The 14277-nt window shown below is 42.0% G+C and overlaps 1 protein-coding gene across 2 annotated transcripts in view; it reads right to left on the bottom strand.

Annotated features, from left to right (window-relative positions):
- Positions 1 to 9649: 9649 nt before the first annotated feature.
- Positions 9650 to 14277, bottom strand: part of LOC128753487 (protocadherin-7-like) — a 55122-nt gene continuing 50494 nt past the window's right edge. For both annotated transcript variants that reach the window (XM_053855234.1, XM_053855235.1), the window contains one exon: positions 9650 to 13629. In XM_053855234.1, the coding sequence (XP_053711209.1) occupies positions 13088 to 13629 (542 nt within the window). In that variant the 3' untranslated portion in view covers positions 9650 to 13087. The remainder of the gene's footprint in view (positions 13630 to 14277) is intronic.

Genomic DNA, 14277 nt, shown 5'->3' with positions numbered 1-14277 from the left:
GAACAGTCCTGACCACAACTGAAATTAAACTTAAAAAAATATTGCTTGTGTGAAAAAACGGCGGAAGGAGGCGCTATTGCACAGAGAGGCGCAAAAATGACCCAAATTATAAAAAATAAAATAAATAGATTAGACTAGATGTCCTTTATTTGTCCCACAGTGAAATACTTACATATTAACGTCAAGCAGACTATGTATGCAGAATTGTTTGGTGGAACCTGAATACCACCGGACATGTATTTCGTTTCTTAGACAAAAATATGAAGGGGGCACTTCATAAACTATTCTGCTAAACACTGTCAGTTTTCCAGAGAGAGAGAGAAACATGACGATTATTGTAATGACGCAGCAGCCACCATGTCATTTGTCATATGATTGTTAACCAAGGTGTGGTGTTCCACGGACTGTGAATTCTAAGTCAAATTCAGACCACTATCGTTATGGCAATTAACACGTATAAAGGAGGCGACAAACTAAATCACCAAGGGGTCAAACTTTTAAACACAATCCAGGTTATGAGCCAGTTCTATTCCAGGAAGTAGAGTCTGGACAGAACGCTAAATCCATCAATCTCCAGTTCAGTTATTGAAGTGTCTGAGGCTCACTGTTGCCTCTGCTCCTCCTTGATACACCAAACATACATCAATATTTCTACTTCTCATCACCTCCATCAGGGTTTCCAAAGTGTCCTCACTAATTCTTATGGGTCCTGAAAAGCACTGGAGATCATCTGGTTCTGGTTCTTTTAATTCAAGACTCGAATCATAAAATACAAATAATATCATAATAATAAGGGAAATGGCTGCATGCGGCCCTTGAGCAAGGCTTTGTCCTGGTCTGCTTTAGGCACTTACTACATAGCCTTGAGCAAAATTCCTGAGGCTTGGAGCAATCTGTCTCTTACCTTTATCTGTGTGTAGAAATTAGGTTAGAAAAAGAACAAGACCAGAACTGCGTGTGGAACTATATCACTGCATCCTTTTAGGGGGAGTGCAAATCCAGTGGACTTGCTTGGTGTTGTACTGGGCGAGGCCAAGTCAGACGCCAGGAAGGTTTGTTCAAGTTCTGCCCCAGCTAATGATCCTTTAAATAAGCCGGAGCAAAGCCAGACGCTCCACTGCACAACAAGAAAATCACACATCGATTATCAAAGTGCTGAAATGGAGGACATTTATCTCGCGAACCATCATAGGTGGAACAGCATCTCAGTGAGTCATGCATATTGATGATCTTGAACCAAATTATGCTCAATGTGTTTCTCGGGTGATAAGTCAAGAGGCAAAGCCTCTCTGCTACTAGTTCCCATGCACCACTGACAGAGTGAAAATATCCAGTTATTTCTGGTTATTCATTATTTTTTGGAAAAATAAAAACTAAGTGAATCAGGCAACAAACAATAAAGGAACATCCAACTTCCGCTGCCTCAATTTCAGTCAAGAATTGACTGAAATTCTTCCCACCCCAGTCTGGATCCGGCAAAACTCACTGTGAAGAAACTTTAAGGGGCGATGATCGCCCCACAAGAGCAGCCCACACTGATGTCAGCTTGTCATTTCAACACCTTCTATTGATTTTGTGCAGCTCTGGAGGAGGGGGATTGTTTGGCCTCTTGACCCTCAGAGCAATAAGCTTTTAATTAGAAGACCTGACCTTTTTGTCTTGTGTCCCTGTGAAAGTGTGCCGAGACTTGGGTTCATGACACCAATTACAGGGAAACTAGTATGTCCACAGTCGCGACAGTATGTCGCAAAGTGGCGGAAACTTTATTCCAACCTTGTCAAGTCACATTTCGTACAGTAGCGAGATGATAATACAAAATTAAATACAAAAATTCTATTCTTATAATGTATAAAGAGTGTGCATAATATTCAAGCTTTGGTTGTCACGATTCTGTGTTGTTACCCTCAGGATTTCCGTTCATGAGATGGGGAAACTGTGCATCATGTCCTTGAGGGTACAGGTATATTGTGTTAATCATTTTCAGATACGCCTCGACTGCAGGACAAATGATTCCAGACAACATCACCTTCAGAGAGATGAGCAGACTGCTACAGCCATCTGCTCTGGGACCGAACCAAAGCAGTGTAATATCCAGCTTATGAGACCAAAGTTTCTATTCTCTGCAGTCACACAAATAGAATACAGAACCTGCGTGATCATTTGCGTACTCTGCATCTGATGGTGAACGCGTTGGTGGGTTACTCACTAAACTTGGCAGATCTGACTCATAGAGCACAACTTTTTTTTCCCCTAACATATTAAAAGCTGTTTTTTTGGGGTTAAATTGAAATTTTGTCATACTACAAGTGTGAGGAAAAATCAACCATGATTTAGGCCAGAGGATCATCCTTACTCCAGCGCCATTGTTGACTTTCTAAAAACTACTATTCCTGGCTAAAAGGTTAATTTAAAGTTTGCCAACACATTCTCCCTCCCAAAGAGTCAAAGAGCGACTGTGTTCAAGTGGACTTTTACACGCACTAAGTCAGCCTTCTGCATTCCATGTTGCTGCATAGGTGTTTCAAGGCATTCACATGTTGTTCCTTCTGACTGACATTTCAAAAGGATGGAGCTCTCATCACTGCTTCAACTTATACTTGGTATTAGAGATGGGAATTGATACGATTTAACGATTCCGATTCCATTATCGATACTGCTCAATGGTTCGGTTCCTTAGTGATTCCCTTAGCAATCAATTCTCAATGAGAAAAAATGGAGAGATAAACAGTATAAATAGATTAAGGTATTGTTTTAGATTTTTACAATTCCATTTACGATACTACCTACTGAAAGACCAAGAGTTAAATCAGAAGCAAAAAAACATGTTATTAAACTAAACAAGGCAACCTGAGTAACTGTCATTCGGAGTAGGAATGAGCTGTGCTGTCTGATCTGGAACTGGAAATGAACCCTGTGACACCTGAACCATGAAACAGTTGACAGAGAGCTCCAGGCCTTTATTGGTCCATGTGAACAATTTAAAACATCTATGTACATGTATGCATCTCATTTGCTCATCGTGCTTAAGCATGGCATTTAAAATGATGCGGTCAGTATTGTGCCTGAGTTGGGTTCTGGTTATTATCGTGGGTGCAGGACAACCACACATGGGGACAGTTCACTACATCACCATTAAAAAAGCAGGGTAGTCGTGTGTTTTTATAGAGATGTAGCGAACTGTCCCCAGTCTGTCGAATAATGTCCCCAACGGTTAGCGCTATGTTAGCGCCATGCTAACCCTCAAGCTAGTTCTTAGCTCAGGACTATTCAGCATCACGGATCAAACACTCTTTCATCATGAAACCATGATGTCAAAGGGGTTTGGTTGTTCTAAAGCAGCATTGTAGACAAATAATGGACATTTCGCAAAGTGAGAAGTGAGACTGCAGGCTTTCCGTTACATGTAAACAAGCATGGCACACATGAAAGTAAATTAGTATGCACATTAGTATGTCTGGATTGATATCAAACAACATCCGCCACGATGCACCTACATTCTGTGGCCTGCAAGCTGAAGACCTCGTGCCTCTACATTGTTAGTTCAGCATTTAAGTTGAACAAAAGAACTTTCACAACACCTATGGCTGCATCCATAGAGGCTTATACTTGTCCCAGACAGTTTCGAAAAAGTTTCAGTCGTGCAAACCGCTAAAAACAAGCTAAAACAAGGTTGCGCACATGCCAGCCCTGTGCGCCGAAACAAAGAAGCACAAGACATGGTGCATATGCATCTAGAAGACAGAGCGCTATGTTGCAGCAACTAAAGAAAATGGACGTACAGGAGAAACAGAAACTGACGATGTGGTTAATCTGTTATTATGAGTTATTACAAGTCATCCTTTACCACAATAACGTGAAAAAGAAGCCAGTGGTACATGTGTCTTATGCAACTGAGTGTTTTAAATTCGCGGTTCAGCTCTTCAGACAGAGACACAGATCTGGCATTTTAAAACATTTGCTTTGGGACCCAGTTTCAGGAAGAATCAGATCCAGTCTCTGAAATTGCCACAGTTGAGAGGATGAAAGGCCAATCCGACACAGAACTTACGGTGACGCTGCTGAGTCCATCTCCACGCCGACAGGGCCTGAGTCCGGTCCAGACCCCACTGTCAGCACCTCTTCCCTTGATGCTTGCGCACTGAGAACCAACAGCTGCAGCTGGAAACCTCTGCAAGGGTTGCTGCAAGTAATCTTGGGACTTTAAAGAGTTAATTATGATTACATAATTACAACATTATTACGATGAATGAATTACAACAAAAAAATTAAATTAAATTACATTAAATAAGTTTGCTCCCCAGACAACAGGGAACCTTTGTCAGTTCCTGGTCCACTGATCACACTGATGCACAAGACACGTGGCAGCTAGGATGATAACAACAACAACAAACATGGAGGAATCCCTGAACAAATACAAAATACAAATATTTTCAAGACAGCCCCCTCTACTTGTAGTTCCTCGATTTATAGCCCTGTGCCACTGCGACTCTCACTCGTACCAGGATGGCGATTACCTCAGCTTTTTTGTTATGTCCTTTACTGTACTGTTTTTTCTGAACGGAAATGATCTATTTCCTGTGACTTAGAAATGTTTTTACGTCCACAATAATGACTTGAATCATCGAAGTTGAGTTCTCCTATCTGAATGATAAAACCAACTCACGGCACGAGGAAGGAACGAAGCCCTGTTGTTGTTTCGGACTTTAATGTTGCCAGATGGGTTGTGCCCAAAATCAGCTACGATACCTGGCTCAAACTTGAGATTCGCGATGATTAAATGTGGAGAAACCTAGTGTCCTCTTCAGTAAAATATGCTCAGTTATCTGTGTGAGTGCGAGGGTATTTGGGCTAGAACCACAGAAGCGTGTGTCGCCAACATCTGACTGAATCAGTGTCATAACAATGCAGAGACTTCCCATTCCTTGAAAGAATCTGGCTGCTGTTTGGGAGTAACAGTGGAGCGATTGCATCCAGGCAAATTACACAGCCAGCTGTGCAGCTCTCCTGCCAAAGTCCCTCAGGTCCTCAGTGTGCATATGTGAAAGCGAATTTGGCAACTGTGTCATAAACAAAACCATATTTCCTCTCTCAATGTGCCCCCTTATTCAATGACATTCTATCAAAGCGAGGTTTTAATGGTTAAAAGCTGCTGCATGAGGAGGGCAGGAGTGGATCTAGTCATCAGATCAAATGTCACTGAGTCAGTCGCTGACAGACGTTGGGTGACGTGCTTGCCATATGTAGTAAAGTCTAAGGCATTTAAACTTCAGGAAAGCACGTGACCTGATGCTGCTTCCTCATTGGCTCGTGCCAGGTCACACTTGCCAGAACTGAAGGCTGTAAAAAGGGAAAAACCAAAAAAAAAAAGGTAAAATATTTCACAGCACTCAGGAAAGCAGAAAAAGAAGATTTCAGGAATTTGGACTCAGCCTTCAACTACTGCCTTGAAGCTTGATTTAAGTGGCCAGGAACTGTTGACCACAAAAGTTACTGATCCCTCTTCCTCAGTCCACTTGATTATGAAGTGGATGAGAAGTCAAAACAGCCCCCTCCTCCTGCCTGAGAAAACACCTGAATTATATTCCTGGATATTTCAGGACGGATTTATCCCTGACAGATTCAGGCTGAAACAGTTGTAACTGACAGCCGACAAAGAGATGTGCCGGATCAAATCTCACATCAGCCCTCTGCAACACCAGCAAGAGAAACTGTTTACAGCTCTGCTGCGAGGCTTTGCAGAATAAAGGAGCACAACACTGACAGAATTGATCGCATCTCTGCTGCGCTACGCTCGGCTGTGCTGATATATAGAACGCTTCTTTGGTGCTGCTGCAGTCGGCTGCTGCTATTAACTGACTGGACATCGGACAAGATTTCTTTCCTGCTGGATAACCGCAAATTAGTATAAGTGAGGCAACACAACACGTAATAGGATTATATTCAGTCGCTTTAATGGCACAAGCCTCTCTCGCTGCACATTTCAAAGCATTCTTTTTTATCCGCCTCACTTTTTATTCAGAGGAAAGAAGTCTGTTTTAAGTGCTCCAACACATTTGACAACTGCTAAGACCGTTTGATATACTGGAGGTCAACATTCTGGAGTTTACTCACCAGCAGCCTCATGAAACATTTGCCTCTCTCTCCAGATCAATAAAATGCTTCTCACTGGTTCTGTCCCTGAAATTTAATTAAGAATTCAAAGCACCACACTTCTTTTTTTTTGCCTCGCAGACAACTCCTTGTCCATTTATCTTGAGGAACAACATGATTTATTTACCTGGGTTTTAGCGCTCGCCTTTTTATATCTGATGAGTTCAAGCAAAAGAGATGGATAAGACACCTTGATGCTGTTGATGGTTTGAAGTGAGGCAGCTCATTCGTTTTCCTGTGCACCGCAGCACCTTCTCTTTTATGTGTGTTTTTACAAATTTATTGCAGACGGAGGAGCAGTCAGCCCCCGGGGTTACTGATGTTCTTAAGCAAGAATGAAGGCCCACGGTAATGACACCAGGCTTCTTCCCTGACTGGACACATGTTATTTGTCAGCCACGACAATAATTAAAGATGCGCACAAACACTCAAGGGGAAGTAAGAGACTGAAAGTGGAAGTTCTGCTGAGATTAGAGCAGAACTCATGGCGATAAATTCTCATAAGAAAAATCTGTCCTGATGTGTTTACTTAGCTTGTTCAGATTAGCATGACATGAAAAATGATGAGGGGTATAAAATAGTATAAAATATGAGTCAAATGAATGCATTCCTATCTCTTACATATTCATGTCTACTCGGTTACGCTGTCCACCAAAATAACATATGGTCATGGAAATGGTTTTGCCGCAGAGTGGAGAGTAGCATTTGCAAAACGGCTCTGAAGCCAGATCCTCCGTTGGATGAAACCTGCATGTGGGCTGTCCAGAAATGTTACTGTGTTAATACAGTGTAAGAATTTGATTTACTTCACCTTCTTTCACTCAGTCTGCAGCACTTCCTTCAACATCATATGTACATATCAGCTGTTGGGATGGGCAACCTCCCTCCGACACCATTTGTCACCAAGAATGTGGACGACCAGTCCCAAACAAGGTTTAAGAGTAACACCATGCATCTGAAATGTCATAATATTTCTGATTTTTTTTGTTGTCCTTTTTCTTTTTCAGCCATGACCTGTTCAACACTATATGTAATATGTTCTTGCTATAATACTAAAATTCTCTTGTTTTTCTTCCTTTTATTTCGCTATTTTGTGTGTTTTTCTTGTTCTGCAAAATAGAGAATTGAAAATATATTCTGAATTATTTGCCTCTGCCATTGTTTGATTTTGATTTAGATTCAAATAAAATGCTCATAAATTGAAATATTTTGAATAAATTTCATGGCCTATGTTCTTTATTTACATTTAACTTTTTAGGTCCATTCTGTCCTTGTTACTTCAACATATACATTGGACGTCTGCTGTCATGTTTTGTAGTCATTGTCGTCGTCCTCCTTTTAGCAAGATGGCCCCTCAGTCACAGTTCATAATGTGGCCCTTCAGGAAATTGAACCGCCGCCTCTGACATACTCATCACTAGAAGCTCGGTCTTATTTGCCTTGAAACATGGAGTCCATCTATAAAATCTGTAATCATGCAGTCATTTATTCCGATGATATCAAGTCTGATATTTTTGACCTTAGAGAGTTTCACTCTTTATATACCTCAGGGCCATATAAAGCACGTTTTAAGTGAGAAGAAAAAACATTTTGGAAGCGTGCTGAGGAAGAAAAGCCGAGTTATGAGAGGAAACGTGCATTAGCCGAGCAAACTAAGAGATGTAATGGACACTTGGAACCCTGTCAACAACACAAAGAGACATTTTCTCCTCTTCAGCTCAGACACCTGGGCACTAAGAGCGGCGATCACTCAACTATCACCGCCCCTTATCTGTGATACATTGTCAGGCAGTATACTATGAGGAGACTATCTTGCAAGAATCTAATCTGTAATCTGAGTGTCACAGTTGTTTTTCTCTCTTCTCTGCAGTGTCACACAGACATGAATGTTCTTTTTTTAAATAGCAATAACACATGATGACTGTAAAAACATGAGGGAGAAACGGAATGCTCACCTGACCAATGATCAGTCCCTGAGGTTGAGACTTGCTGTTGGGTGTTGTGTGACATCTCACCATAAATGGCAATTCAAGACATAAATATATTTATCGATAGTCAAAAAAAATGTTTAAAAGAAACAGAAAATGTTTCTTGATGCTGCAGTTGTATATATTACCACACGACGTCACTGTTGGTTACTAGAAAACACTATAAACATGAAAAAGTATTTAAAGCTCATCGGGTATTTTCTCACTGATCTTAAGTCACCTAGCAATACACGACCAGTCACAGCTATTACTTGATTTAACAGTTCACCTCTGCCTCTACTAACATCTGAATGGTCAATATTTAGCCATAAAAATGGCTTTTACCAGCCATGTTGACCTGATCAATTGCACTAGCTTTGGATCACGATAACAAATGAAGACATAACTTTGACTTTGTTGAACAGCAAATCTCACAAGGATTTTCTAATTGCGGAGTCAGTCCGTACCTTGCCTGTGGGCTGCTCGTTTCATGTACGAACTTTAAAATATTCATGAACAGGTTGCGAGTGAGAAGCACAGCAAGCAAATTAAGTAAATCCCAGATTGTTCAGTAGCACTCTCATTACTCTGGCTCACTCTCGTTGTTTTTCATTTTCAATAATGTGCACATAAAAACACGGAAAAGGAAGGTTTAGAAAAACATTTGCACACATGCGACTGTCGTATTCACCCTTCTTTTCCTCAACAAAAAATGGATGGTGTTCGCACCCCTGGCCTCGAACTGAGAAGGTGTTACTTAGAAGGATGAACCAATGGTCAGGACAGAGATCAAAAGGTCTTAGTGCTTTACTTTGAGGCTTGTGCTCTGCCATGGAGGTCCGAGAGTTTTGTGGCCATGTGCCGCACAAAGCAGAGACAATGGAGGATCAGGTCCGGGAACAAAATTCCAGATATAACTGTAAGAGCCAGAGAGAGAGCAAAATTCAAACAACACTGAATCATATTCCCACAACTAGAATCCAAATTGCAAATGTACAATGTAATTTCACTTGTCTTGTCAATTTTGTTTTTGCTGTTGGCTGTTTTGGCCTTTATTAGCTTCATTGTATGTCACCACATGCTGCGTTTTATGAAGCCAAATTTTCTGTTTTTATCTATTTCTGTACAGAGCAGAGCGAGTGAGCCATCAGGGAAAGTTTTCTTCCTCCTGGCGAAATCCCAGAACACCACCAATTTAAATAGGTGCAGAAGTTTTTTTCAATTATTTAAAAGTGATGGGTAGATGAGGTTTCATGACACAGTGTCCTGACTTTCAGAGGGCACCAGATGGCACTGTCTGCTGTGAAATGTTTGGCCTTAAACAAGTAATTCAACGAGACCTCACATCATTTCTAAACCAAGAGCGCCATCTATTGGTCTCTGAAAATTGGGACTCTGTTTTGCCAACCCTGCAATACTGTTACACTGTATACGATAGCTCACCTACCCTTCACTATTATTTAGTGAACACAGACCATGACCTCATGCATGGATTCCACTCAGAAATAGCTCAGACAAACAAGTGTTTGAAGGTTTTAATGTCAAAGTCAAACTGGTACATGATTCAACTTCATACCAAACCATTTGTCTACAAGTCTTCCTTGCCATAACAAATGCAGTTAATTCTTTAGTACAGGGAGGAGCGGCGAAACAGTGTGAGCGCCATTAAAAAAACAAAGAAAACAAAGAAAAGCGAATAAAAAAAACAACAGACAAAACCAAAATATATAAACTTAAGAAGTCGATAAATAAAAAGAAGGATATTTCTTCATCATTTTTTCTTCTTATGTGCAGTTTTTTTTTAAAGACCTTAAGCATGCCGTTGACTCTCATGTTTCCTGTTGTCTTTTCTACAGTGTAGCGTAAACTGTACATTGCAATAATGATTCAACACGAAGGGAGTGAGCGGAACATCACTGAAGAGTTCAAATTCAAAAGTGTCTCAGTTCTGTGGATGGAGCTCGTTCTCACCCACGGTTGTCTCCCCAATGTGATTCGCTGTAGACCTAGACAGATTCTTGTTAAAACGTGCAGTAGAAAAACAATGACGCACACCCACACAGACTCATGTACAACACGTCTCTTCAAATCCAGTGCGTTGGGATTGAAGGTGCCGCAATGAAACCGCCATAAAACAGCAGTTTGAAGTCTGACAAGGCACGGCTGCTCAGAAGTCTCAGTCCAGAACCTTGAAGTGATTGAAATCCAACAATCTCACCGAGAGATTAAACAGCTTTGTTCAGCCGTTCTTTTTCAGATGTCGTAATATTGTTCTTGAAAAACACATTATACATTGGGTTTTCAGTCCAGTTATGTCCGCAGCTGAGCTCACAGCAGAGTTCACAACCTGGAGATAAGGGCGGTGAGATGTTCAAGAGGCGAGGTGCAGAGTTGCCACTGTTTCAAAGTCTGTTTAAAGTTAAGTTTTAAGAGCTTAGAAGAATTGATTCTTCAGAGTTTCAATTGACAATTGAATGGATCTTCTTTAGTTGTTCAGTGTTGAACATTTATCATAACGTTGGCAAGCATTTGATATGTGTTGTGCTTGAAATCATCTGTCTATCTCAAATTTGGAAAATGTACACATCCTTTAGATGATATCAACGTGTTTTCAGGCCAAGTCGGGGGCAGAGACAGAACAACGCTTCTAGAGATCCGCAGCATGGATGAACCCCTGATGAACAATTCTCACAATGTTTCATTATTAATAAAGCTGAAGACACAAAACATGGCAAGAGTCACCAGTCCTTGCATTCAATTCGCCTCCTGAATTTTTCCTAGTGATCGACTGGACCTTCCATCATTTTTGACAGTGATGACGAAATAACTGTCAGCTTGAATTCGGTCTTTTCAGAGTAGAACAAAGGATTTTCACTGAACCTGAGGGGTACCCGAATTAGAGAGAAGAAGAACAGGAAATTCCAAGCTGAACAGAGAACGCACCACTGGTGCGGCCTATCTTTGGTTACAGTGACCTACGACCCATGTTTCTTAAGCATGTTTCAAACACTACCCTAAAACTGCTGCCAAATGAATCACTCGTATCTCTTTTTTAAACTACAACTAAACTCTAAACTCTTCCTTTCTATCTGATCCAAAACAAACTGAAAATTAAAGTAGCAATTTCCCGACTTTAATGCGATCAGAGAAGATAACAAAAGCAGCAGATAGGAGAAGAGAAGCTTGTTAAGACCACGGGGACGACCTAACCCTATTATCCCTATCACACCACTGAGCCACACGCTGATGATGGGAATTAAGATGTGCTGGCCTCGATCCACACCCACACTTCAGCCGAGAGCAGCGGAATGTGTCTGCAGTCAAGAGAGGTTGCTACTGGGAAGGACGCTGGTGAAGGAGTCTGTTATCTGCTGCGTTCAGCACGGCGGCATGGGCGGGTTTAAGTCGTGACAGAAAGGTTTGCTGCAGAACTCCGCAATCACTCCACATTGTGTACTTTTGCAGCCTCCAGGAGGCTTTGTGCCAACTCTCGAATATAAAAAGCCAGAAAATCGCCCTCAGTGACGAGGAAGAAACAGTTAAAACTACTGAAGCTCGACTCCTTTTGTCACAGCCATTATCTCCATTTCCCCATATGCACAGATTTACAGCTCATATGTATCCAAACAGGTGCGGCGTTTAGAAAAGTTGGTAAAAAAAAAAAAGGGAAGGGAAAAAGTTAGCTTATCTTTAGTACATGCAGAGTTCTTTTTTGTTCTTGTTGAGTATTCAGTACTTACAGTATGCAGAGTATCTCACATTTGTTATAGTACAGGTGCCTTTAAAATGTAGCGCCACACGTCAAGTCAGAGGGATGAGTATTTCTTACATACATTTCATGTTTAAATACCAGCTGCAGGAGGATCAGGCAGAAACACTACAGCTAAGTCAAAGGGAGGAAATATGTTATAGTTGAGAGCACGTATACACAAAGTGGATTGTGCGACTCGCTTGTATTTACTCTTATTTTCTAAGCATGAGTGTGCTCACTTCTGTATGGAAGCTAATAGCTTGTTACTTGATATTTTATGGTACACAGCCACTAAATCATGTCATAAGTCATGGCCAGATGCTTTTTTTCACATTCTGTAACTTGGCTGTATGAGTGTGTGCTTGCATGCTTTGTGGCGGATGTGTGTCTAAGTGCGTGCAGTTGTGTAAAATGTATGATACATGAACAGTTGTCGTTGAATAGCTCAGTCCAGCAGCACGGAGATAAGGCCTGCTGTTCCACTGTAACGCTCACAAATGTCTATACACAGGGACCCGGGGTGAAGGACAAACACTCTACAGTCTCAGGATGGTGAGTCATACTGTCATTGTTCTGACAAGTTTGTTCATTTGATTGTTGAATAAATTAAAGAACACTTGGCTTTTAAGGGTTTGTGGTCACAATCTCTTGGATGACGCTCAGGAATTACAGGGGAAATTGGATGGAATCCGTTTCCTGCATGATTCAGTCAGTTCGGATTGGCTTCCAAATAAATAACCCCCAAACTTGTCATCTATTTTAAGACTGTGGTGTTTCAGCAGATGATTCACCAGTCAGGTTCACATCGTGCTTGCCCTCTCTTGGTGAACCTTCTCTTTGTACACAGGCATTTATAGCATCGGGATTTACTCACTGTCTTCTTCCCGCAACCCTGTGAGGAGGAGTGCCAGGCATGCAGGGAGTTCAGCTAAAAAGAAGCGGAGAGAAAGTGGTCCTCCTCCATATGGACGTGACAGGATTCTTCCTGTAAATAGTATTTAAGACTTTAAGCCTTTTTGAGAAAGCACCCAGGGTGGAGCTCTCTCCTGAGTTCGTCCTCCAGTGTCTCAAGTTTGAGTGCCTATAAATATTAGATTAAAACTGGTAAAAGATTGTTAAAAAAAAACCAAATATTTTCACAGCTCTGCAGCTCTTCCAATGGATGATTTCAGGGCCATTAATCTGGACCAGGAAAAGGTGTGGTGATTCCTCCAGGCAGTCACAGATAAACCTCACGGCGGGACAACGTCAGACAGGAAGTCGTCTTGTAGTCCGCTCCAGTCCGCGTCAGTGGTATGACCTCAGCGGGGTTTTGCCCTTCCCCTCCTTCCTCCTCCTGCGGCCGCCTCCCGAAGCCAGCGCTGCTGAAGGTATCGTATGATGCTGAAGTCATCTTGCGGTTCAGAAGATTTCGATTGTGATCGCCCATGTTAATGTTGCGGTCTCCGCTTCCCAAGGAGCCCAGGGGATCCCCGTTAGCCATAGCTAACCTTTGACCCTCTCCACCGATTACCATGCCTGGTTCGGAGCTCCCCGCGCTTCCGCTCTCGCTGTCGCTTTCATGGTCGTTTCCACGAAGATTGTTGTTGTCATCCCCAGGGGCAAACGTGGAAAGCCTCGGCGGGTCGCTGCCGTGGCGCTGGCGCTGGCGTTGGCGAGGCGAGGGGCGGATGGGCATCCAACAGGTGTCGGAGTGGCCAAACTCATCGCAATCTCTGGTACACTTTCCTGTCAGAGCAACATCTGGCAGCTGGCGAGCATCTGCACGCAAGAAAAAAAAAACCCCATCAGTCTTTACAGCAGCATGAGACAAGATGTTTACACAAGAGCAGTGATATAGAGTTTTAGTTTTCCAGGAAAAGACAGCGTTCCCAGGTGTTGAAAGGCAATAATAAAAATGAAAAGCACACAAATTTTCCCGAATGAGTCATCCTGAAATGATGCAAACAACATTAAACATAGATAACCTTAGCAATTTGAGCCTGACTGAAGAGGCAAGACATAGGCCATTGACATATGAAGGCCATGACTGGTGTCATGTGATAGAGGAGGGAGTTGAGAGGATGATAAAAGACAAGTTAAGGTGGAGCAGGCTGACTTGCTGTGGCCACCCCTGATGGGCAATGCAGAAAGACAAAGACAGGCATGAGAATATGTGTTTCTGCCTGGTGATTATGTGAAAATGCTGACTTAAAAACAAACAAAATGAAAAGAACCCTGGAGTCGTGCTCAGCGGCGCAAGCGTGAAACAGGTTATATACAATATATATAATATATAATGGCGCACAGGTGAGACGTCGGCGAACACACTGCACAATTATATGACACAGCCGTCGGTTCAAGAAGGTTAGTGAGACCATCAGAGACCAGAACTAGGAAGGGTCAAAGGTCGCTGCTATTATTAGCCAC

The sequence above is a fragment of the Synchiropus splendidus genome, chromosome 2, assembly GCF_027744825.2.
Source record: "Synchiropus splendidus isolate RoL2022-P1 chromosome 2, RoL_Sspl_1.0, whole genome shotgun sequence".
Taxonomy (NCBI): Eukaryota; Metazoa; Chordata; class Actinopteri; order Syngnathiformes; family Callionymidae; genus Synchiropus; species Synchiropus splendidus.
Note: the sequence above shows the minus strand (reverse complement) of the source record. Positions and strands in the feature narration are given on the sequence as shown.